General features: G+C 38.7%; 1 protein-coding gene across 2 annotated transcripts in view; it reads right to left on the bottom strand.

Annotated features, from left to right (window-relative positions):
• Positions 1 to 26,172, bottom strand: part of rgs6.S (regulator of G-protein signaling 6 S homeolog) — a 173,064-nt gene that overhangs the window by 6,000 nt on the left and 140,892 nt on the right. For both annotated transcript variants that reach the window (XM_041574327.1, NM_001096161.1), the window contains 10 exon segments: positions 19,417 to 19,468; positions 16,247 to 16,311; positions 14,340 to 14,416; positions 12,034 to 12,115; positions 10,663 to 10,737; positions 10,028 to 10,126; positions 7,716 to 7,777; positions 5,347 to 5,457; positions 3,273 to 3,398; positions 734 to 920 (listed from right to left, as the gene is read on the bottom strand). In XM_041574327.1, the coding sequence (XP_041430261.1) occupies positions 734 to 920; positions 3,273 to 3,398; positions 5,347 to 5,457; positions 7,716 to 7,777; positions 10,028 to 10,126; positions 10,663 to 10,737; positions 12,034 to 12,115; positions 14,340 to 14,416; positions 16,247 to 16,311; positions 19,417 to 19,468 (936 nt within the window).

The raw sequence follows: 26,172 nt of genomic DNA, 5'->3' as shown, positions 1-26,172 counted from the left end.
GAAATACTGCAGCTCTAACTGTAACAGGAAGAGATCACCTGACCAGAAATACTGCAGCTCTAACTGTAACAGGAAGAGATCACCTGACCAGAAATACTGCAGCTCTAGCTGTAACAGGAAGAGATCACCTGACCAGAAATACTGCAGCTCTAACTGTAACAGGAAGAGATCACCTGACCAGAAATACTGCAGCTCTAACTGTAACAGGAAGAGATCACCTGACCAGAAATACTACAACACTAACTGTAACAGGAAGAAGTGTGGAAGCAAAAGACACAACTCTGTTTGTTAATTGGCTCATGTGACCTAACATGTATGGTTTGTTGGTATGTTTGTGAGTACAGTGAATCCTACAATCCCAGGGGGCGGCCCTTATTTTTTAAAATGGCAATTTTCTATTTATGATTACCCAATTGCACATACTACTAGAAAAGTATATTATTATGAAAATGGTTTCTTAAAGTGAAGCAGGATTTTACATATGAGCTGTTTTATGCAATATCTTTTTATAGAGACCTACCTTGTTTGGGGGGTATAGTTTTCCTTTAAAAGAAAGATCAGACAATAAAAGTGATGCAAGCACAGAAACAATGGTGATGATGTGCCTATAACCCTCAGTGGGCTGCTGGCTGATATCATGGGAAAATCGGATCCATCTGCATATCAGGAGTAGGTATACATCACAATCATTTCTCTACCTACAGCAGAATTATGAAAGGGGGAAATCTCTGACCTGTGCATCTTCAAATGTGTACCTCCCTTGGTCTTTGACGTTTTGGCTTGTTTTCTCAAAACTGTGGGAATCTAAATTGATGGCACTTTGTGCTCCTGGAGCCAGAAATTCTTGCCATATCTCCTCCACTCTTTTGGGGACTTCATGCAAAGGCTGCTTCTTAAGGTCTTGAACCACCATCCAGAACCTTGAAGTAAATCAAATTACAATTATTATTACATTTGATATCACTGCTGAATATGATATTTTTTCATTAAAAAACAATGCACTCTCCAAATGCAAATAGAAACTCGGTGATAGAGAATAGAGATGCCATCTAGTGGTAATTTTCTATTATAAACCAATATTAGATACAGTTATCCCGGGGGAATACCATTTTCCATACACTCATAGTGAATGCTGTGGATGTAGGAGTCGGACATTGCATACAGGGCCACCATCAGGGGGGGACAGGGGGGAGTGTTGTAGGGGGCCCCTAGGGTAAGGGGGGTCAGGCCACGCCACACTTACTTGATTAGCCAGGCCCCCCATCTTTCTGAGAGCTGCTTCCGGAAGGCATGGACGTTTAAGGGATCATGGCCACCAATTTTCTTATAATTTGGGGGGGGGGCCTGGCCACCAATTTTGGCCACCAATTTTTTTTCTCATGTGGGGTCCTAGCCACTAATATTTTTTAATAGGGGGGCCCTGGACACATGTTTTTTTATGGGGGGCCCTGACCACCAATATCTTTTTATTTTTTATTAACATGTGGAAACCTTAGCCACCAATATTTTTTTTGTTTTTTTACTGTGTGGTGGGGGGCGGACCTGTGGGGTGGGCGGACTTGTAGGTGGGACTTGCAGTGGGCGCGGCCCAGGGGGCACAGGAAATGTTGTCGTATGGGGCCCTGTGATTTCTGATGGCGGTCCTGGTTGCATATGCCATGTTTAACAGAATAATATGGTACTGTAGGTAGTCTACAAGCCTTCTAGGCAACTATAAATCCAGGTACCAAGACAGAAGGCTGATCAGCATCCTTACACTGAACTGATGTATATGGCCCCTCTTAGTCCAAACTCAAATGCAGCCTCATAGCCCCAGAAATAGACCCCTTATTGGAATGGGCAATTTCCCAATAATTAGGGTCTACAAGAGGTAAATGAGCACATAAAATCACATAAGCTCAGATAATCATATGTGACATAAGCTGAAGCCCTTGGCTGCTAATGAATAATTAGAACCTGCGTAACTGGTTAGTTCTAAGAAAGTCGCCATCTTTGTACTTCTAACAAACTGCTCTCTGATAAGCACCTTGTATCTGCAATAAATGATGTCATCTGCTGATAAGAAATTTAGCATTTTACCAACAGAACAAAATTAATTACAGATCAGAAAGCTCAAAATTACAGGAAGGTCATCAAATGTTTAAAAAATGATGATAAATCATAAAGCTGGCCATAGACATGCAGATATAGAGTTCACACGCAGAGATATTATCGGCGTCTGAACGACCGATCTCCATCTCACTAAAAATGTCGGGACTCTCCACAAGTGGCCTGAAAATCGTAGATTCGTACGATTGCATCTTTGCGTCTATGGCCAGCTTTAAGCTTATGGAGAGCTAACATTACAGAAAGACCCCTTATCTGTAAAACCCTAGGTCCTAAGCATTCTGGATAACAGGTCCTATACCTGTACTAATATACTGTATGCGTTTAGGACACATACCAGGAAAATAATAAAAGAACAAAACAAGCATGATTGCTTCAATATAAACATAACTCTATTCTGAACCAAGTTGCAGCCATTTACGTGAGCAGGAATAAGGGCGGACAAGGTAACTTATGTGTTTTAACCTTTTGAGCTACTCGTAATTTGAAAGCATATGTTCCCTTTACAATAATGAGAAGAGATTTGGGATCAATGCTTTCCATGCAAAATAGCATAATATAAGTCTTCCCCTCACTCAAGATTTCTCAGAAATGGATCATTTTTTTGCAAACTCTGCAGTGAGATGATATATCCAGAAATCTCGATCACCCTGCTGAAAATCCACACTCAGGATTTGTGACCCCTTGGCTGGAGATGACCCACAGAAATCACCACAGTCAGGAGAAGTGAAGAATGAAAGATCTGAATCCTCAACCCTCCCCTATTGTTTCATATCTAGAAATGGGAACGTCTTCTTTGTACATTGCTCCTACCCACATTATGAATAAATACAATTCTCACTTTCTTTAATTTTCTTTAAATTTCTCTATAGTGTATGATTGACATTTACTGCCATATTGTGGCACCTAAATGCTAAAGAGCCAGCAGCAAAAAGTGAGGAAGTGAACAAATTCTAATCACTCAAACTTACAGCCAATGATCACCACGTAGATCCAGATATCCTAAGGAGAGGACTTGCCAGGGACACATCTATAAATGTTATTTGTACAGGAACAACTTTCTTTTAAACAATTGATTTAGTGCATATTTCTGTACAGAAGAGCATAGATCCTGTTGATTTCATGGTTGTATAGTGATACAGATCTAAAGAATGAACAGTTCCCACCTGAGGTTTTCAGAACTGAACTCTGACTCCAAAAACCGAAGGAACTGCTCTCTCCCAACAGAGTCCTTAAGCATCTCGTTGAGGGAGAAGCCCCACCTCTTCACACGCTGTTGGTTTGGCTCTTTGCTTTAAGAACAAGATGACAAAACAACATCTGTACAATAAGTTTCATACAATACCAACAATACCAGTATCACATGTGATATTCTCTTAGGAAGATCCTGTATGTGATTTAAGGACATTTGCTCCTTTGCAGGGGAAATCTTAGAAAGGTAAAAGTAAAGTTCACTCTGGAGAACCACGTTTGATTCAGTGGATTTTATTTAAACACAACATGTTTCGGACAGACATGTTCTTCATCAGGTTGAAGGACATGTCTGTCCGAAACATGTTGTGTTTAAATAAAATCCACTGAATCGAATGTGGTTCTCCAGAGTGAACTTTACTTTTACCTTGGATATATTGTGGCTTGGACGGTGCCACTGACTCTGTTGTGCAGAACCTTGATACATTTGGAGTGAGGGACCACCCGACAATCAATAGGAATCTTAGAAAGCCCTATTGCCCAATGATCCAAGTTGGCTAAATGGACCTACTTTACTTGTGGTAATGACTAGGTTGCATCTCGTTAAATCATTTAAAAGTGTGATACATGCAAATGACTTAATAATGTATGTAAATGAGATCCGTTCATATTTCTAGTAATTCTTACCTTGGGACAATCACAATATACGGCACTATGTTAATTCATTTTAATACAGAGGTATTACACCAATTCTCATAATATTAAAAGTAGTCAAGTGACATTGTTTCCCCTTACGTTATATATTTATCAAAGAGTGAAGTTAGAGATCGCGACAGTCCTCAAGGGGCAGATTCACTAACGGGCGAATTTTCGCCAGAGTCAGCTTCGCACCCATCACACCACTTTGCCAGGTGCAAATGCGCTACAAATACGCTTATTCACTAAGATGCAAAGTTTCGTCCCGGGCATCAAATGCTGGCGACTTTTCATTAGCGTTACTTCGGCTATGTGAGCATTCCATAGCGAAGATGCGCTAGCGTTCATTTGTGCCTAGCGAAACTTCGCTAGTGATCTTGCGCTTAGGTCAATTTGCACAGGGCGGGTAATTTATATGTATGAATGTCTTTATTATAAATGTTGCTGCAAATGGTTTGTTACCGGTTTATATTACACAAGCCCAGGGAACCTTAATAAAGACAATAGAGTTGTTATATTGCCCTACACATGAGCCCACTGTAAAATAATGTTCCATATGTAATAAAATCTTAGCCAAAAAAGTAAGTTAGGACTTATGCAGACAATCCCTCTTAAAAAAAGGAAAAGTCACCAGTGTTGGCTCACAGAATATGATGTAAGTGACAGAAGATTGAGGAAGATTTAGCTCCTTTATAGCAGTTCGTCTGGTCTGAGGTGGTGAAGGCAACTCTGGTGAAAGAGCTAACGTTCAGTAAAATCCGCATTTTAGTGAATTTGCGGAGTAACGTCTGTTCACCAGAGCGAAAAGTCACCTGGCGATAGAGTGCGAATGAATGCTAGTGACGGTGCCGTTCGCTAGTGAATTGGCGATGTTCCTGCAGGTGTCAACGCTGAAGAAATGTCGCTAGAGTTAGCCACTTCGCTCTTTAGTAAATCTGCCCCCTAGAGTGAAATTCTGCCACTCTTGATTCATTTCTATAGGATTGTAAAAGATTATTTATAAATGGGTGAAAGTTCATCCTTTAATACTGTAAATACGCCTTTCAAAATCCCATAGAAATGAATGGAGAGTGGTGGAATTTCACTCTAGTGGACTGTGGCGACCTCTAACTTCACTCTTTGATAAATATACCCTATTGTTTGAAAGGATATACAGTCTGCCTGGGCATGGGTCATGGCAACCAATCAATGTTGACTTTCATTGTTTAACTGAAAAAAGCCAATCATTAATTGGTTGCTATTGTTAGTCGCCATGTGTAAATTTGTCCAGAGTCTATAAATGAGCCCCTCTGAGTTTGTGTATGTCTGGCTTCAGTCATCCTTGAGTAGCGCTAATCATGCTTTATACTTTACCTATTTTCTAAATCCCAGAATGTTGCGTCATCGCTTATCCATGGATTGGAGGGTTCAGCAGGGGTAAGAAAGGGGTCGTATTCTGTATACTGTTCTGTAAATGCAATGAAGCTGTACAAATAGAACACATATTGTACATGTTAATAAACAGGACTAGAATCATTGGCACTGCATTATTTGACAAGGAGTTCGACACTAAAGTATTTTGGTAGACTTTAATTATAGCGCTACAACCTATTGTAGGAGTTCTTCCCTGCTGTCGGCTTCTGTCTGTTGTTTCACTACAAACTGGGATAAAGCATAAGCAATTTGTACACAATACTTTGGGGTTGATTCACTAAGGGTCGAATATGGAGGGTTAATTAACCCTCGATATTCGACTAGGAATTAAAATCCTTCGACTTCGAATATCGAAGTCGAAGGATTTAGCGCAGATAGTTCGATCGAAGGATTATTCCTTCGATCGAACGATTCAATCCCTCGAATCGAACGATTCGAAGGATTTTAATCCACCGATCGAAGGAATATCCTTCGATCAAAAAAAGTTAGGCAAGCCTATGGGGACCTTCCCCATAGGCTAACATTGACTTCGGTAGATTTTAGATGGCGAACTAGGGGGTCGAAGTTTTTTTTAAAGAGACAGTACTTCGACTATCGAATGGTCGAATAGTCAAACGATTTTTACTACAAATCCTTCGATTCGAAGTCGTAGTCGAAGGTCGAAGTAGCCCATTCGATGGTCGAAGTAGCCCAAAAAAAACTTCGAAATTCAAAGTTTTTTACCTTCGAATCCTTCACTCGAAGTTAGTGAATTGGCCCCTTTGTGTTTATATAGTAAGAGGGGAAAGCTTTGCACTGATCCATTAATCCATAGCAGCCAGTCAGAATTTGTTTCGATAATTCTAACTAAATTAAAGTGGACCCGTCACCCAGACACAAAAATCTGTATAATAAAAGTCCTTTTCAAATTAAACATGAAATCCAATTTCTATTTTTTATTAAAGCATTCATAGCTGCTGTAAACTCATTTAAAAATCTCAGCTGTCAATCAAATATTGCCTGCCCCTCCTCTATGCCTTAGGCAATTACTTTCACTTTCCATTCAGCACTTCCTACATGTCACTGCTCTCCACACATTCCCCCAGCTCTCTTCACCATTTAATTGTGTAACCAGGACATGGGGATGGACATCAGGTCCCCCATTCTCTTCACCATTTAATTGTGTAACCAGGACATGGGGATGGACATCAGGTCCCCCATTCTGGTGCACAAACAAGATTCTGAGATGATACAAGACTTGTCTTAATAACACTGTCCACAAAATGGCTCCTGCCTGCTTGCTATAATTATGAATTCCCAGACTGAAGGAAACAAGATTCAAATAATTGATATAGTGTAATTTAAGTTCATTTTGCTTGACTAATGTGATAAAATATGATTTTTAATATTTTTTTGGGGTGACGGGTCCCCTTTAACCAGTGAAAGCTAAGTGATGTTGCTTGCTCTGTTACTGGTGCTAGGGGCAAGGTTTGTTGAGACATGTAAACTTGTACTTATCCTGTCCAGTTTGAAGTACAGGAGCTTCTACTTGTTGGGTTGGCTTCTCACTAATGGTATGCAATGAATTAAAGTGCACACTTTGGCACAAGGGCTTTATCAAGGGAATGTGGTACAAAGAATATTACTCCATGGTCAGGACATGGCTTCAAGTTCTGAAACTCAGGAACTCTCTATATATTATGCTAAGTAGTGGTGTCATTTGAACTTTGTTGAGACCAACAGCACTGGCCAGTGTCGGACTGGGACACCAGGGACCCACCCAAATACGTTAGACCAGAGGCCCAGCCAAAAACTTTAGACCAGAGGCCCACCCAAAAACCTTAGACCAGAGGCCCACCCAAAAACGTTAGACCAGAGGCCCACCCAAAAACCTTAGACCAGAGGCCCACCAAAAAACCTTAGACCAGAGGCCCACCCAAAAACCTTAGACCAGGGGCACTATTATTCTTCCTCTCTTTACTCAACCTCTATTCTCCTAGTCTCTTTTTTACATACTATAATCTATTAATCCATCTATTTAGCCTCTTTGTTCTCATATAAATAGGAAATGGGCATGAAATAGGCCAAATATTTAGCAGCCTGAGGGCCCACTGATACCTGAGCCCACCGGGAGTTTTCCTGGTATCCCGGTGGGCCAGTCCGACACTGGCACTGGCTATACTGTATAAATAAAGCTGATTTCTATCGCTGGGAAACATGGCTTGAAAGACAAAATTTGTAGTTTTGCTGTTCTTTGATCTTGAGCTCTACCACTTTCTTGCCTTTCCTTAATGAAAATCTATTAACATAAAGAAAAAAAAATTGTTTACCTGTCGGCTACTTTGGACATTTTTAAACAATGTCGGTCTATCTGAACATTCAGAAAATTAATCTGTAGAATAAAGGGTAAGAAAGGTAAAATGTGTAAACCTGGGAAAATGGCAAGAGTATCCAACATGGCTACATCTACATAGAATGTAAATTAAACATTTTTTGGACATCATTAACTCATGAATACAATACACATCTATAAAATAATCTTAATATGACAGTTCAATGTACTTGTGCTGGGGCATCTCTATTAATGTTGTTCATCAGTTGATATTGCTGTTTGATTGGCATGGACTAGATAATGTGTTAAGGTAATCCACAGTGCAACACTTACATGACTCCTAAATATGGAAAACAGGCATGAAATTGTTGTATAGATACTTTTTTTTCTTAGAAGGGCGTTTGTGATTTTAAAAAGTGAATGAAGCTCCATGTGTTCTAGTCACTTTGAGGGGATCAGCCCTTTGAAGTTACCCTGCTGGTTGTCGTGCAGCAACCTTTAGCTTTAACTTTAGGTAGATTTATTTTATATAATCTCTACATTTGTCAAAAATGAACCTTTTATTATGTGGGTTTGAAAGAATATGCAGTCACTTTCTGCTCAGCGGCTTAGCTACTCCAACCCAATCATAGTGCCCAAGATCAGACAGGTATGGAGCTATTATAAGACTGCTCTAATGGTGCAGGGAGCCTAGAGCACTGGTTGCTCAATTTCTAACCCAACATCAATTGGAAGGGTGGAGAAAAAGGCACTAGACGGAATTTAGCTTTTTTCCCCTGTTAGAGCTTCATGACTCATCTACTCAGTTATTCTTCATAGTATAGAAATGCTATCTCAGCTGTAACGTTAGAAGAAAGAACAGTATCTCACAGTAATTGTTTATATATAATTGTTTCATTGTGATAATTAACCAAAGTCATGTGTTATGGTTTAACTGACTGCAGCAAAGTCTGTGTTGACCACTTAAAATTATGAAATGCCTCAGAAAACTGTGTTGTGGGGTATCTAATTTTTCTTACAGTATGAGGAACCACCACTCAGAACAGTTTTTTAAAATTATTAAACCAATAACTCAAATTGCTTTAATTTTAGTGCAGTGCTTATTTATTTCCCAAGGGCTTAAAAGTAAGCAAAGCAAAAATCACTTGGTTTATATCATAATGCCTCCCTCCTACCCTGGATTGGTTCTCCTCTGCTTCAGAACATGCCCTGTAGCACTACCTGGGTTACTTCTGAGAACTGTGATGCCGTTTTTGGGCCTTCCGGGTGTCCCCTGCATCAGTTCTAGTTGGGTTCACATGCAGTACAGAAACTTAGTAAAAAAAGCTTTGTACTGGGCAGGGACTTGCTGAAGTCCAGTGAGGATGCCCCAAAGACTGGAAGAAAATGTTGCTGTCATTTTTATGGAAAAGAGGCATGCCAACCCAAGGTAATAGGTAAGTAACTACAATCACTATGGGACACCTAACTATGTGGCACCACCCCAGTGATTTTTGTTTTCCATCTCCATTAATGTGCCAAACCCTCCATTTTCGAGTTCAGCTTAATCCCCAAATCCAGGGTTATGGATTCATCCAAATACTGAACCGAATCGGAACCCTTCCACAGAGCCAGAAATGCAGAGGCACAAGCGGAAAACCCCAATGTGCTCCTAGACAGTCAAAACTGCTAAAAGCTAAAAATATCTTGGATTTGGCCAAATCCCAAACCGAATCCGGTGCATCGCTAAATGATACAGTGCAGTGTTCAAGCTTAGCATTGCTGCAGAGTTCTATAATTCTAAATCTCCAAATAGTTATGAAGCTCGAATATCTCAGCTGATCACTTAGCTCATCACTTGAGGAAGGGCAAAGTGATGTCCCAAAACATTTGATCTTATCCTGTGTGTCCACAGCACTGCAATAAAATACACCTCAACGCTAATTTGCATCTGTTTGTGTCACTGTTTGTGATTTAAAGTTCAAATATGTCAGTAAAATGTTAATAAAAAACTTATACGTATATCAAGCTGCTGGCAATCTCACTGAATACTTTAGTTTGATATCTTCTGAATTTTCCCTGCAGAAAAAAATCTTCAATGTGTATTAAAAGAAAAAATATCAGACTTGACCAGGTTGTGGTATTTTATGTTCCTCTTTACGGTTGTGAAAACGAGACAATGAAGAAGCAGGATAGGAAATGTTTGGGTCTGACCTATGGGTTAACTAAATTGACAGATGGCTCTATAAGGCAGATAACTAGCAGCTCTATATCCTAATAATCTATCGTATGTCCAAAAATGTCACAACTTAACCAATCTTAAGCACCAACCTGTTTTCGCAAGTCATCTTTTGTTGTTTTCCTAATGACATGAGATGCCATGTGCACTGGGCTCTGAGACTGGGAATCCTCTGACACTCCGTATACTGACTGAAAACATGGAGAAGATGAGAAAATGTTAGAGTAGAAGAAAGATTGTCATTTTTATAGTTTGCACTAGGGCACAATGTAATTAATGCAATAAAACCTCTTACATTAGGTGCAATTAACATTTCCGATGTTATAACAGTTTAATGAAGAATATTACATTACAGAATGCTACTTTTTGCTCTTATTTATAAAAAAAACCCCAATATACATGTTTGTATTGCATTTATTCCCTATGTATTAGGGTGGAATAGAATCAGTCTTTCTGTTTTGTCCCGTTTTTTTGCACGTGAAATAAACACATGCAAAACTATGAAGCAAAAACTGATTTACCCACATTCTATTCCATGTTAACAGAGAAACTTTTACTTATACATTTCTATTGCCAAATGATTTCTCTTATCGGTGTCATAGCAGTCATTTCCTTTAGCAGCATTGGGGAGCCATTGGAATCAAAGACCAGCAATACAATGTGCCTTAGCAGCACCCCAACGCAGCAGGGAGAACAAGTCATTTGCTGAATAAAACAACAAACTCACCTTTTTGACCTTCTGAGGATTTTTCATTCTGCGACACTTTCTAATGTCCATTTCTGTTGTGTTCACACAACCAGGCTGAGTGGGGAAAAGAAGCAAAATGAAGACAAATCATAAATGGGAGCAGGGCCTCAGACTCCCCAATACCCTGAAACAAGACGGACGTTGTAACTACACACAGCACAATGCGAAAGGCTATACAGGTCGTACAGATGTTGCACCGCAGGAGGTACATTATTTCTTACAATACAGACAAAGTCCAGTTTACAACTCTGCATTCATTGTTAGCAAAGGTTCAGAAGGTACAGTCCCACAGATAAATGCCTTCACTTTATGTGTAATTATAGCAATTCTGTCTCATTTTATAGCGGCTGAAAATGAATCTACATCCCAGAATTCAGCCATATATTTTGCAGGCAAGTGTGAGACATGTACATGTTACCTAGTAGTGATTTATTTTCTCTGCAAACAGACCACAAAATTCTGATTTTAAACACTGATTTGCAGCAATAATCCTGACAACACATTGCTCGGGAACGGTACTCATCTCTTACGGCCAGTGGGAAATATGAAGATTTTTGAGAATCTACTTCCTCACTTGACCTTTTTTGAGAAGAAAGCATAGAGATCCCTGGCAGCTTTCATACTTTGGGGCAGATTCAGCAACCGCTTCAAAACCCATCGCTACACTCCGCTTGAACTATGAAGTTCAAGTGTAACGAGCTAATCCAACAAAATTTGTGTTGCCAGTAATCAGTATTGAGCAGTTACATGCATTCAAATTAGCAACATTTTTGCACAGCCAGTTTTTTGTACATCTGATTTAATGTCATACAACTGAATACTGCTTCACTAAAAATCTTTGTCCAGAAAACAGCCCAGTACTCAGATGTCCCTGGGAAATGAAAGACATACCACTGTTATCTTTTTTGTTGAAAGTGGAGTCAATTATTATGCAGACTGAGAGGGGTTCCCAAACTTTTTCATATGACTATATCTGGCTGTGCTTGCTGGCTTTCCTTTCATTTATTTTATGTGTTCCTCTGAAAGGAGAGCAACCGGCACCTTAGCCTCACCTGTAATTAAAGGTTGTGTACTAGGAGTAGGGGGTGAATGGTGACCAGAGCTATTGAATAGTGAGATGTTGGACAAACATTAGATACTGTAAATTTGTTTAAAACGGCAGGATTGCTACACTGAAGATTGAGAAAGTGAGCTGTAATTTATTTTGTATTATAAATGCCGTGTGAATAAAACGCATGCACAGTTCTAGAAGCATTCTTGTCTTTGTTTCTCGGAAATGAGACACCATTACAATGTTTCCCCCCACAACATTTCCCAAAATAGGAGATAACTATAGATAAGCAAACGTACCACTGGCCGATGCACATCCCAGAATCCCCTTTCTTGGCTGTCCAGGATTTTTCTTTCTGTTTTATCTTTTTTTCTGTCAATCCTGCCAAAATAGAATAACAAAAAAAAACATGTTTATAGATTTCTTTGGTAGAAGACATACAATACTTCTTGGCTTGTGAAAGACCAGGTGATTGAATAGAGATGGCATTAAATAAAGTGTAAAGAATTTGTGTGAAAATTCTCATAAATAAACCATCATCTCATCCTCAATAACTTCAAAACTGCCACAACCTCTCACTGTATTGGGTCGGGTCAATCAATTTACCAAAGTTTATTTTAACCCTGTAAAATCTCTAGTATCTCTAACCTCTGATATAATTTATATTAAATCTCAGAGAATGTCACCCCCTGCTGGCATCCTGTGATAGAGGTGTTTTAATGCTATGCAATATGTATTTGTATACTATTGCCATCCAGATAACCTTTATATATCATTGGCTGAACCCAGATCCCCAAAACTCTGTGACTGATCTTCATGGTGCAATTATGAGCTTCTTAGAGAAACATCTCCTAACCTACTACTACTAGGGATGCACCGAATCCACTGTTTTGGATTCGCCCCAATCCTTCGCAAAAGATGTCTGAATACCGAACCGAATCCGAATCCTGATTTGTATATGCAAATTAGGGTCTGGAAAGGAAAAAGTGGAAAATTGGTTTACTTCCTTGTTTTGTGATGAAAAGTCACGTGAAATCCCGCCCTGCCCACAATTTGTATATGCAAATTCAGATTCGGTTTGGCAAGGCACAAGGATTCGGCCGAATCCTGTTGAAAAAGGCTGAATCCTGGCCGAATCCTGGATTTGGTGCATCCCTAACTACTACAGAGGAACTCTAATCTTCCACATTTTAAGAGGTTGGATCAATATTGGCTGCTACTGGGCATAAAATATCTCAATGGTTTGTTCCACAAAGAGACTTTTAAATCGACTGAAAATCTTGAAGAAAAATTACCATAATCAATCCAATCTTGCTGTTTTACAAATATCTACAACTAGGGTCTACCTTCAGTGGCCACTTTGACTCTCTAATTCCAAGGCAAAAAACAAACAGACTAAAGCTCTTCATTTGGAGGATAAGCAATGGGATGAAATGACAAGTAACCACTATGAATTTCTCATTTCTATAAGAGATAAGATGGAGCAATTTAAATGAATTAATTAAGTGTAGAGTGAAGGTCATGGGCAGATGTTGCTTAATCAACACTAGTTTCATGGACCTGGTTTGGTCTTCCACCCAGATTCTAGTCTGAACTGATAAAATGGATGAACAACTTGTATTTTCAGTACTCAGAAGTTTCCATATTACATGGTAATGGTAATGATAAAAGTCCTCTTGGCAGGACCAAAATCTTGACTTAAAAGTAGTTTTTTTTGCTCACTTGAGTGTTCTTCTTTTGCTGTATGCAATATATTTGTATATGCGTTGGTGTTTACTAATTTTAAAGGGATTTTTCACTTTAAATTAACTTTTAGTATGACGTAGATATTCTGAGAGAATTTACAATTCGTTTTAATTTTTTATTATTTGTGTTTTTTGAGTTATTTAACGTTTTTTTTCAGCAGCTCTCCAGTAGTTTGCTACGGTCCAAATGCCCCTAGCAACCATGCACTGATTTGAATAAGAGACTGAAATAAGAATAGAGAGAGGGTCTTATCAGAAACATAAGTAATAAAAATTAGCAGTAGCCTTACAGAACATTTCATTTTTAGATGGGGTCAGGGACTCCCATTTGAAAGCTGGAAAAAATCAGAAGACGAAGGCAAATATTTCTAAAACTATAATAAAGAAAAAATGAAGGCCAATTGAAAAGTTGCTTAGAATTAACCATTAAAAATTAACTTAAAGGTGAACCTCCGATTTAGTATACAATATTTGACGAGATTCTGTTTGTGTTGTGTTGGTGTTATTATTACTTAAAAAATAAAGATTTAGCATAATTCTCAGAGCTCTATAAAACAGAGCCCTGTGTTGCCTTTGTATGATATAGTGACTGAGAAAAGGATCTAATTCCTGTGTTCATCTTTGGCCAGTAATTGTGTCGAAACGATCGAACGATTGCCAAGTTCGGTAAAAAATACTTCAACTTCGATATTCGAAGTATTTTAATTCGATGGTTGAATTTCGAAGTATTTTTTACTTAGAAATTCGACCCTTGATAAATCTGCCCCCAAGTGTGAATTAAATTAAGAGGTTCTATACTGTATATATATATATACACACACTGCCTGGGTGCCCAACTTACACTCATTCTAGCCACTTACTTGACTTGTGCCTCCGCTTGCATAAAGATGAATTCCCATTTCCTTGCAAAAGCTCGTTGAAGTCTTGCTAAGTTTTCCTGGCAAAGGAGTCAAAAGGCAAAAAGGAACACAAGATGTAAATGATGAATTATATTTTATTCTTTTTCATCAAAGCAATAAATACTGCAGGTTTCTAAAGCACCACAAAAAGGAAATGTATTCTGAGGCAACAGCAGAAAAGTGATAATGGTAATGAAATCACTACTGTATTGGAATATTATCCCAAGGGGGTTATTTATTTATATTAAGTTCGAATTTATCTCAATATTTTCTGCTACAAACTCTGATCAAATCGGCTTGGGTTTTTTACGCTTATTTATTATTAAATTTTCCAGGAAAATCAGATTTTAACGATTTTTCCAGATTTTTTCATCTGATTTTCATGAATTTCAAAATTTGTTTGGAATTTTCATCCGAAAACTCTGAAAACTTTGCACAAAACCCAGCGCACATCAAAAATCCATTGGGACATCTCCCATTGACTTATATGCAACCTCGACAGGTCTGAGATTCTGGATTTTCTGATTCAGACTTTTCCATCATTGGGGTTTAATAAATTCCAAAAAATTTGCTATTTTTTAAAAGTCTAATTTCATTAAAAAATCACTAATTTTTTGCATTCAGAGTTTAGTAAATAACCCCCTTAAAGTCACCCCATGTACCGCTGATCATTTAGCAATATCATGGGGCTGATTTATCAAAAAAAATTGTGAAAAAAATGCGGACTGGAAAGAAAACGCAGACAAAACTTGTGCGACTTCTTTTCTCAAATGCTAGTCTAATAAAGAAAAAAATTTGACAAAATACAAACCCCCATGAACTCTAAATTCGACCCTTGTTAAATCTGCCCCTTTAATAGCAAAAATCTCATTTTTGAGTTATATTTTTGAGTTATATTTTCGAAGACCCAATGTCTGGTATTTATTAAGCAAAAAAAAAACAAAAAACTCTAATTCGAATGTAAAAAATTGCCATCTAAGAGCTGACGAGTTCTTGTTGAAGTCAATGGGAGTTATCCTACGCAAAGCTCAAGTTGATTTGAGGGTTTTTTGTTTTTTTGAAAACTCAATCAATTGACTTTTTTCGGGACATGAACTCGATCATTAGAGTATTTGTTCCCGTCGTTTTTCATTAGAGTTTTTGACATTCAATTTTTTTCACAAACACCCAAACATTAGAAATTGGAGTTTATCTGAGGTAGAAAAAACCAACTCACACAACTCACAAATTTGATTCTTGATAAATATGCCCCATAGTCTGGAGAAATGCATATGGCCAAGTAGCACTACAGCTGGTTGCACAGAAGCCATTTTGATGTTATGGTTCTGTCTCTGTAGGGTAAGTTTAGTCATTGAAGTGTGTGGCCCTAAGACAAACAAATTACTGGATCAGGCTGCAAAGAATTGGCCAAAAGGAAAGACTATGTTATCGAGTGCATTGAATTGGCACATGTCCCAGAATTCCATGGGGTATTCACGTCCACATAGTGACCAATTCTGCTGATTCACAGGATAGTTAAATAGTCCTGTGCAAATTGGGCCTTTATATACAGCCAGTAACAGATATCTGTCAAATACAGAGACGTTCTTCTAGTTTGTAGACAGTTTGAGGCTAACTCCATCCCTGCTCACCCTAACCCTTGCCCTTTCACACTACTGTCACTACCCATTCAGACTTGTATAACAAATTGACACTCCCTTGTTAAGGAACAACAACCCAAAACAAGAAAAGGTTGGCAAGTAACGGTGGAGGATTTAGATCAGTGATAGAAATCGTATGGCAGGTTTGGATACTCTTGGTACAGGAGGTGGGGGGATTCCTATGGGCCTTTCCCTTTTTGCAACAGGCTATGATCTCAGTATACCTACGGCTTCATAATCTGCGAGCTCCAGCCTTGCCTTGTTCTGCATGGTTCGTTTGCATAGATATATAGCTGCAAGGACAAGAAAAACATGTTTTATCATTCCAGTTACTTCATGTAGTCTTGCCCTTCAGACAAACTGAAAATGATCAACATCATACCAAGATACTAAGAATCCTCTCAGGGTGAATAAATGGGCAGGACATTGCAGTCATAAATAAACACATGAATACTGGTGTGTGGCTCTATCCAAAAACAAAATAAATAAATAGTCCAGAGATGAAAAAAACTGAAAAAAATGAATAAGAAAATAGTAAAACTGATTGAAATGGTTTCTCACCAGGACAACTCCCAGTCTAAGGGTTACCAATCAATTTTTTTAATATGCAAAAATCCAAGTGGAGTGAGGCCCATTTCCAAGTAAAGCAGAAGCTCTAGTCTTGATGAATTAAAAAGGTTTTATTAGGACATGCATAGGCCTAACGCGTTTTGTACCTGTGTGGGCACCTACTCATAGGATGTATGAATAAGTTCCCACACAGGCACAAAACGCGTTAGGCCTATGTATGTCCTAATAAAACCTTTTTAATTCATCAAGACTAGAGCTTCTGCTTTACTTGGAAATGGGCCTCACTCCACTTGGATTTGTACATTGCAGTCATACCTTACCATACAGAAAAGAAAAAGCTTAATTAAATATGCATTTATAAGACAATTCCCATTATTTTCTGTACCCTGGAAATTCCCTACTAAATTAACTAGTCCAATAATATCATGGTGCATGAGCTAAAAGGGGCATATAAATATGTAAACATAGGGGCATATTTATCAAGGGTCGAATTTGGAATTGAAAAAACTTCAAAAGTCGAAAAAAGTCAAAGTTTTTTTTTTTTGGTCAAATAGGTCAGTTGTGGATCGAATAGCTCTATATTCGGCCAAATTCGAATCGCATGAATCGAAGGAATAGCACATTCAATCGAATTCAATTCAAAGTTTTTGCCAAAAAATTGACCAGTTGACTCCAAAGTCTATTTTTTTAAGAGACAGTACATGATCTACAAATCTAATTTGGACTATTCCCTAGTCGAAGTACACAAAAAATAGCTCGAAATTAGATTTTTTTTTTTCTCAAAAATTCACTTCAACCTTTGATAAATCTTCCCCCTAATGTGCAGGCAGTTCTTAGACATCACTTGTACTTTATTTAACTTTTAATTTACCAAAGAATGTTTATATGTCTGGAACCTCTGTACTGTACATAAATCACTTGTATCATAGTGCCAAGGTTGTTTGTTGGTTTTTTGTGTGAAATACTATGGATAAGTATGACCTTTTTCTAAGGTAGAAAGAATGAAGATAAATCTGGCCCTTAAACACCAGGGGGCAACTTTATCAAAAATGTAACTATATTTTTTCCACATTTGAGTTATATTAAGCAAAAAAAAGTGTTTATTAAGCAAAAAAAAACTTTGAATGTAAAAATTTGCCATCTAAGAGTTGACAAGATCATGTTGAAGTCAATGGGAGTTGTCCATATCTAGTAATGGAAAAAGCAAAATTTGTGATCACCGCTAAGAAATTTAAAACCATTAGGTGGGGGTGCAATATAGGGGTGACCACAAACTTCATACAGACACTCACCCATAATCAATACATTAAGGATATTAAGCCATTTTATGCATTGAACTACTAAAAAAGCCCTCACAAAAAACAGGGATTGTTTGTCCATATATTGCAATATATTTAAGATAGAGAACTACATTAGTGATGGACGAATTTATTCGCCAGGCGCGAATTCCCGCAATTCACCGTCGGCGAATACATTCGTGAAACCGCCGCAAAAAATCCGCTGGCATTAAAAAAATGGACGCCGGCGCATAAAAAAAATGCAGTTTCGCCAATTTTTCAAAGAAACACCCCAAATTCTCCCATCACTAAACTACATCCCTAGTCTGGCCAGTCCTACACTCATTATCATCTGATTAATTAAGAATTCTATTGCTTCATACATTTTGCACAGGGACTATGTTTGACCTGCAAGGTTATAGCTCCCAAATGGTTGCCCTTTTTTATTAGCCCCTGATCACCTGACTTTAGCTGGGAATTATGGGAGCTGCAACATGGAGCTGGCCACTGCTCCTACATAAACTATAGGAAAGAAGGGAAAGCTGTGCTTATGTGATATGTATAAGTGCAGATGATCTCTTTGTCTTTGTCCATATAGTAACAGACACATTTATGGACTATGGTTTGAAGAACATATAGAATTGACACTATTGCTGAAGGGTCAATACTATTGTATTAGGACATGGAGGTGTGGTTTATGTTGGTGTAACATTTGGTGATGAATTTAAATGTGTTTGTACTAGTTGTACTCACCCTTCATAAAGGGTTTGTGCTAGATGTTGTGTCAATACAAGCATTTTAACAGTAGTTTCTGTTGAGTCCAGGTTCCTCTTGCTCTACATCAGTGATCCCCAACCAGCAGCTTGTGAGTAACATATTGTTCTCCAACCCCTTAGAGGTTGCTCCCAGTGTCCTCAAAGCAGGTGCTTATTTTTGAATTCCAGGCTTAGAAGCAAGTTTTAATTGCATAAAAACTAAGTTTACTGCCAAGCAGAGTTCCTGTGGGGTACTCAGTCCACACAGGGGCTGCCAAATAGCCAATCATAGCCCTTATTTGGCACCCAAAGGACTTTTTCATGCTTGTATTGCTCCCCAACTCTTTTTTAACATTTGAATGTGGCTCATGGATAAAAAAGGTTGGGGACCCCTGCTCTACATTGTAGGGTACATGGGTGTATTCAGATATGATACAACTGTTTGCTCCATTCATGTTCTCTTCTATGCAGAGACTAGAGGAGCCTGTACAGTGGTGTAACTGCAGGGAACCACTTCACGGGCCCACCGGTTCTCCAGTTATTCTAGATTCTCATCAGGTTGGAGTAAAATACCAGAATATATTGGTCAACGTCTATTGTAATCTGCTTTTGGCAGCCTTGAAAATATTACCAAACAAGCAAATCCAACTTCTTCCCAAAGTAGTTTGTAAAGAGAGTGGTGAGACAAGCTGTAAATCTGGGAACACTGCACCAATGTATGTTTGGGGGTGCCATTCACACTCCTGCATGCCAAACAGCCCAAATTCACAGAAAGAACAATAAGTTGTGTTCTCACCATAGTCTGTGTTTTCTGGTTCCCAGCAGTTTGAAGGCCAAAAATAAGGAGCCTGCAATGAAAAAACAAAGTGGTGAAAACTTTTTTAATTTAAGTGACTTTCCTACATTATATACTTTATTTTTAGAAAAAGAAAGTCGTACCCACAAGAACGTTTTTTTCACGTCTTTGATAATTTAATATTTTGTAAATCTGATTAATATCATCTTGAGTTACATAAAACAGAAACAAACCAATTCAAATTGCAAAAAGCATGGGGACTGTTTCCCTGTGCTTAAATAAGTGCAGATACTGTATATTTGTGACAGCAGACCTAGCAATAAATCAGAGCTGTCTTCAGTATCCTAGATTACAAATCCATATACAAATTGGCATCATTCATTGTAGAAGGTGTGTGTAGAAGGTGTGTGTAGAAGGTGTGTGTAGAAGGTGTGTGTAGAAGGTGTGTGCAGAAGGTGTGTAGAAGGTGTGTGTAGAAGGTGTGTGCAGAAGGTGTGTAGAAGGTGTGTAGAAGGTGTGTGTAGAAGGTGTGTGTAGAAGGTGTGTGCAGAAGGTGTGTGCAGAAGGTGTGTGTAGAAGGTGTGTAGAAGGTGTGTGTAGAAGGTGTGTGTAGAAGGTGTGTAGAAGGTGTGTGCAGAAGGTGTGTGCAGAAGGTGTGTGTAGAAGGTGTGTGTAGAAGGTGTGTGTAAAAGGTGTGTGTAGAAGGTGTGTGTAGAAGGTGTGTGCAGAAGGTGTGTGTAGAAGGTGTGTAGAAGGTGTGTGTAGAAGGTGTGTGCAGAAGGTAGGATACTGATTTACTAAGTACAAGGAACATGGTGACTTCCCTCATACAGTTAATATGAGTCAGTGGAATTAAGGATTATTATAATACACAGCTATTGCATGTTCCTCATAATAAACACATTTAAATGGGGCAGATTTATCAAGGGTCGAATTTCGAAGTGTGAAATACTTCGAAATTCGACCATCGAATTAAAATACTTCAAATTCAAATATCAAAGTCGCAGTATTTTTCACCGAATTTGGCCATCGAACGATCAAAGTACAATCATTCGAACGATTTTAGCATACGATTGAACGATTTTACTTCGATGTGTAAAGACTTAGAAAATGGTTGTAGAAGGTCCCTATAGGCTAACATAGCACTTCGCAGGTTTAATTTAGCGAAGTATTGAAGTCAAAGTTTTTTTAAAGAGACAGCACTTCGATTATCGAATGGTCGAATATTTGAACTATTTTTACTTCGAATTGAATTTGAAGTAAATTTGAAGTCGTAGTATCCTATTCGATGGTCGAAGTATCCAAAAAATTACTTTGAATTTCGAATTTTTTTACTTCAAGAATTCCCTCGCATTCACTTCGACCCTTGATAAATCTGCCCCTAAGTGAACACCTCAACACCATAATTATTTGTCCTTTCATTTTCTGTATCTTAGATTGTTGAACTAATAGTACAATTTCCCATTCTACTCTTCTGTCTCTTATCTCTGCTCTTTGCCAACCATCTCTTCTACTATTCCCATCTCTATTCCTTGGCTCTTTTTTCAGTTTTACCTTGATTTCAATTCCACCATATTTTACCTTTTCAACTCAACAATTTCCCCCTCCGATTTGAATCAAAACCTTTTCAAACATTATCTCAGGAATAAGCAGGTAACTTGATAAGACTTTTAGGAGCAACCCCTTTCTAAATGTGAGGCTTGTAGCCCTGCAGCTCCATACTGGGTCAGGTTTTTTTGGAAATACTTCAACATACATAAAAGAAGAATGTATTTTGTTTTTAATAGCCATCTGTGGTTCAGCTAAGCTTGTCATGTATTTTGGTAAATTGAAATCCAAAAATATGCAGCCGGAAATTTATTTTTTTGTATAGAGCTTTATTGTTTTGGTAAAGACGTAAAATAAAGTACTTTGTAATAATGATGCGGTTGGTGCTTCAGTCAAGTATTACACATGACAATTGGGAAACGTTGTACAAGTTACAGGCAGACTACTGTATATCCTGATACAAGGAATATAAAACACTGTACAGCTCGGTGATGATTATACGCAATCATTTAGTTGTTCTGAGCTAAGTTGAGTCAAGAACCCTTGTCCTCCCAGTCCTGCTTCCCACCATGCACCTCATTTTGCATCAAATCTGTTGGGGATACTTCAGACTAGTAGGGTAAGGCAGGTCTGATTCACCAATGTTATCCAGTTTAGGACCCAATCACGCCAGTGCAATAACTTCTTGGCATAGTACAACAGTGTTTTATATCTGACTCTTACATAATTTGTACAAATCCTGGCTGGCACTCCACCCCCCACCTTGCCCGAGTCATGAGCTCCTCCAGAAAGCAGAACCCACAAACTTCCCGACTATGGGGTAAATTTACTAAAGGGCGAAGTGACTAACGCTGGCGACAATTCGACAGCGTAACCACTTTTGTCCACTTAGCCGATTTAATAACGGGCGCAGGCGTCACTTCGCTACCGAAGGAGGTATACGCTAGCAGTGATACCGCCAGGCGAATGGACGTTACTCCGCAAATTCACTAAGATGCGGATTTTACTGAACGTTACCTCTTTCGCCAGACTTGCCTTTGCCAGCTCAGACCAGGAGAAGTGCATTGGAGTGAATAGATCTTCCTCAGTCTTCTGTTACTTACATCATATTTTTTAGTGGAAAAAGTTTCTAAGTACAAAAAACGCTGGAGTCTTTTCCTTTTTTCAGAGTGATAGGCTGCAAAAGTCCTTAAATTTTTTTTGGGTAACCGGGTTCCCCCATACATTTCCTAACATATGGAACATAAACCATACAGTGGGCTCATGTGTAGGGCAATATAACAACTCTATTGTCTTTATTAAGGTTCCCTGGACTTGTGTAATGTAATGTATTTGCTGCAACATATACGTCCATTCAACTTTATCATTTCCCGCCGTATGCAAATTAGTCTGAGCGAAGACCTCTAACGAAGTTGCGCTAGGCATAATTGATCACTAGCGCATCTTCGCTTTGATTGCCAAAGTAACACTAGTGAAAATTCGCCAGTGTTCAGCGCCCTGGACGCAACTTCGTATTTTAGTAAATTAGTGTTGTCCTAGGGAATTTACGCCTGACGAAGTGTCAAGTGTGAAGCCGTCGCTGGCAAATTTTCACCGTTTAGTAAATTTACCCCTATGTGTACCTTTTTTCTCCCTTGCAGTAGCAATCAGGGGAAGGTTGGAGGGAGCACCCATAATTACTAAAGGGGACAGGGACTGGGTGGGCAGGCCGGGGCCCACCAGGTTTTTTTCTTGGCTCAATCCGACTAGGACCAGAACTGAGCCACCTGTGGGCAGGAATCTTGTCTTTTCTATACCACAAGAAAGTGATTTCTAGCTTAGATTAAAAAAAATATAAAGGGTCCAGTCAGCCATCAGAATCAATAACGCTAAGAATCAAGTTATTTTCAATTTAAAAAAAAAAAAGCAATTTCACACAGCCTAACTATCCAATTAGTGCTACATCCATCTTTTAATCAAGGAAGGAGGAGACCAATATTGATTATTTATGTTTGTACTCAATGCAGCCAACTCTTGCCCACGGGAGTAGAGAAGTTGACTGAATGCTAAATCTGTTTCCATGTTCCTCACATTCCCAACGTAGTAAAAAAAGTTTATGGGTTATATTTGCGGTGCCTCGATGAATTATTATTGAAATACATAAATCTGGCGTGTTTTTCCCATGTACTAAGTTGAACTGAATAAAATCAATCACAGTTATTCTACAGCTCATTTGTTCACAGCTCTTCATTCTACAGCTTAAAAAACTTGAAAAATAAATAAGCTTGCATGTTGAAATTACACCTCCCATTAATTTAAAAACAAGTTCTTTTAGCTTCCAATTTTTTCCATTAGAATTATCAAGATTTTTTTGAGAAATATCAGTTAGAAAGGGGCAATATCAACCATCAACTAGTTGAGAGGTACATGTACTTCAGTTACATAAATGGCCATAAACAGCTGTCTAGTTCTTAAAGGGATTCTGTCATGATTTTTATGATGCTTTATTTATTGTTAAATTACACTGTTTACACTACAAATAATTCACTCTACAATATAAAATTTAATTCCTGAACCAACAATTGTATTTAGTTGTAATATTGGTGTTTAGGTGCATCTCAGGTCATTTTGCCTGGTCATGTGCTTTCAGAAAGAGCCAGCACTTTAGGATGGAACTGCTTTCTGGCAGGCTGTTGTTTCTCCTACTCAATGTAACTGAATGTGTCTCAGTGGGACCTGGATTTTACTATTGAGTGTTGTTCTTAGATCTACCAGGCAGCTGTTATCTTGTGTTAGGGAGCTGCTATCTGGTTACCTTCTCACTGTTCTGTTGTTAGGCTGCTGGTCGGGGGGAAGGGAGAGGAATGAGCTCACTCCAACTTGCAGTACAGCAGTAAAGAGTGACTGAAGTTCACAGAGCACAAGTCACATGACTAGGGCAACTGGGAAACTGACAATATGTCTAGCCCAATGTCAGATTTCAAAGTGAAATATAAAAAATCTGTTTTCTCTTTTGCAAAATGGATTTCAGGGCAGAACTATGCTGGATCAACACTATTAACTGATGCATTTTGAAAAAAACATTGTCATAAATGATCAAAACAGCACAAATCAAATAATATCTGCCAGAAGCCGATACAGCAAGACTGATTAATAATCAGAATATACAGACTGCACTGGATCCTGTGTTGTCATGTCATCTAATGTGGATTTTATAGTTTTTGTGTGGTTTAATACAAACTTTCTCCAACTCTGCAGAACCAGTGGCTGCAGCAAAATAATCCTCCAAATAGAATCCCAGTTTATCTGTTTAAATCTGGCTCCATGATCTTTGTCCCTGCAGCTGGAGTTGGAAACAGTAAAGGGGATGTAAAGGCAAAAATAAAATCCAATACAAATCTCTACACAGTCGCCGACTACTCTACAGGGAAACAAACAAAGCTGCTTGAGTTCTGCATGGCTGGGAAGTAAGGCGGGAGCTCCCCCTGCTGTACATAAGTATGATTGTTTCCCTGCAGAGCAGTTAGGGACCGTCTGACAATTCCTATCCACAGCAGTAAATGAAGGGAGAATTTCACTGCATACAGTCAGGTTTCTTATAAAAACGATACACATTTTCTAATTAAAGTATATTGGAGATAGATTTCTTTTTCATTAAAGAAAGTAAAAATAGGCTTTTATTTTTTTTGCCTTTACATGCCCTTTAATGGTACAGTCATTCCATTATTTCTGCAGAATCCTTTAACCATTAAAGACTGTTTAGCTTGTAAAATATATGAGCAGTCATCGCTCTGATTTTTAGGGTTGGGTCTTGTTTAATTTGAGTTAATCTACCTTTATAGTAACTCTGTAATTGGATTTTAAGCAACAAATAATATGTTATAAAAAAAAAAAAAAACATACAGTAAAATATTGTGTTTTGTAAAATTACATTTGAAGCTTGATAGTGTGATAATTAATTCAGTGCTATGTCTTACTCTCAGATTGAACCTATAATGTACATATTTTTCACTCTGGGTTGGAATATTGAGATGAATAGTATTGTAAACATGAATAAATACACAGATAAATGCGTAAAAGGTTTGGACAATATTATCTACACTAATATTTCCAGATTCTAATTTTGAATACATCACTCTGGATTATATTACTGTCTGAATGGCACTAGTCATTCAACATTCAGGGATTTCCCATCTGCCAAAACAATTAACTATTAGATTTTATTCTGTGTATCTGAAAGCCATTTAGTTATTCAGTGCCCTGAAAACCTGTTCTGTCAGCAGCAATGTGGAGCTAAGCAGTGGTGACATGGATCTTATGCTGGTGGATCCCCCCTTGGTTTTTCCTTCAAGGAAAAATCCCATACTAAGTAAGGGTTAAGACTATAAAAAAACAAAAACATGCAGCTGAGTAGTTTCTCCTATGTAGCTATTTGCGTGCTCACCAGAGGCACTGGTATTTTACCAGCCAATCTCAAGTTAAGAGAAGACCCTATATTGTATTGCACGATGCCCATCGTATGTTTTGAGACTGCAACAATTGAGTAAAAGTGGAAATCAAACTCAACTGTGGCACTTTAATTACTATATAATTACTATATAATGATTCCAAGTGTTGGGCTGGGTCTCCTGGAGTCCACCAGAGTAGCTGAGACCAGGGTCGTACTGGAGCCATAGGGGCCCATCGGGGCTGCAAAACAATGGCCCTCCTTGCAGTCCCCGGGGGAACCTTCTCAACTTTAAAATTCACGGCGCATGCATTCACGAACATGACGCGCAATAGACGTGCCGCACGAACACTGCAGCGGCGGTTGTCTATATGGGGCAGCCAGCGGAGCAGGCCAGGGAGTAGACCAGGGAAGCAGGCCTGGGCCCCTGGGGGGCCCAAGAGTGCCAGGGCCCACCGGGTTTTTTCCTGGTGTCCTGCCGGCCCAGTCCACCTCTGCCCGAGACCCTGGGCACATTCTTACAGCAAATATATATTGATAGTGCCAAATGCTGGAACCACAGTGAAAAAGATGATGGGCTGTTAGGAATGTAAAAGTACCCCGATGGACCAGTCCAACAACTTACATAGTTACGTTGGGTTAAAAAAAGAAAGACCAAAGCTCATCAAGTTCAACCCCTCCAAATGAACCCAGCATCCATACATACACACTCTGACCCCACTATACACTCACATAAACTATAGATTTTACTATCACTAGAGCCTTGGATATTATGCGTGTCC

Source organism: Xenopus laevis, chromosome 8S (assembly GCF_017654675.1).
Source record: "Xenopus laevis strain J_2021 chromosome 8S, Xenopus_laevis_v10.1, whole genome shotgun sequence".
NCBI lineage: Eukaryota > Metazoa > Chordata > Amphibia > Anura > Pipidae > Xenopus > Xenopus laevis.
The sequence above is the reverse complement of the archived record's forward strand: the minus strand, read 5'-3'. Positions and strand labels throughout refer to the sequence as shown.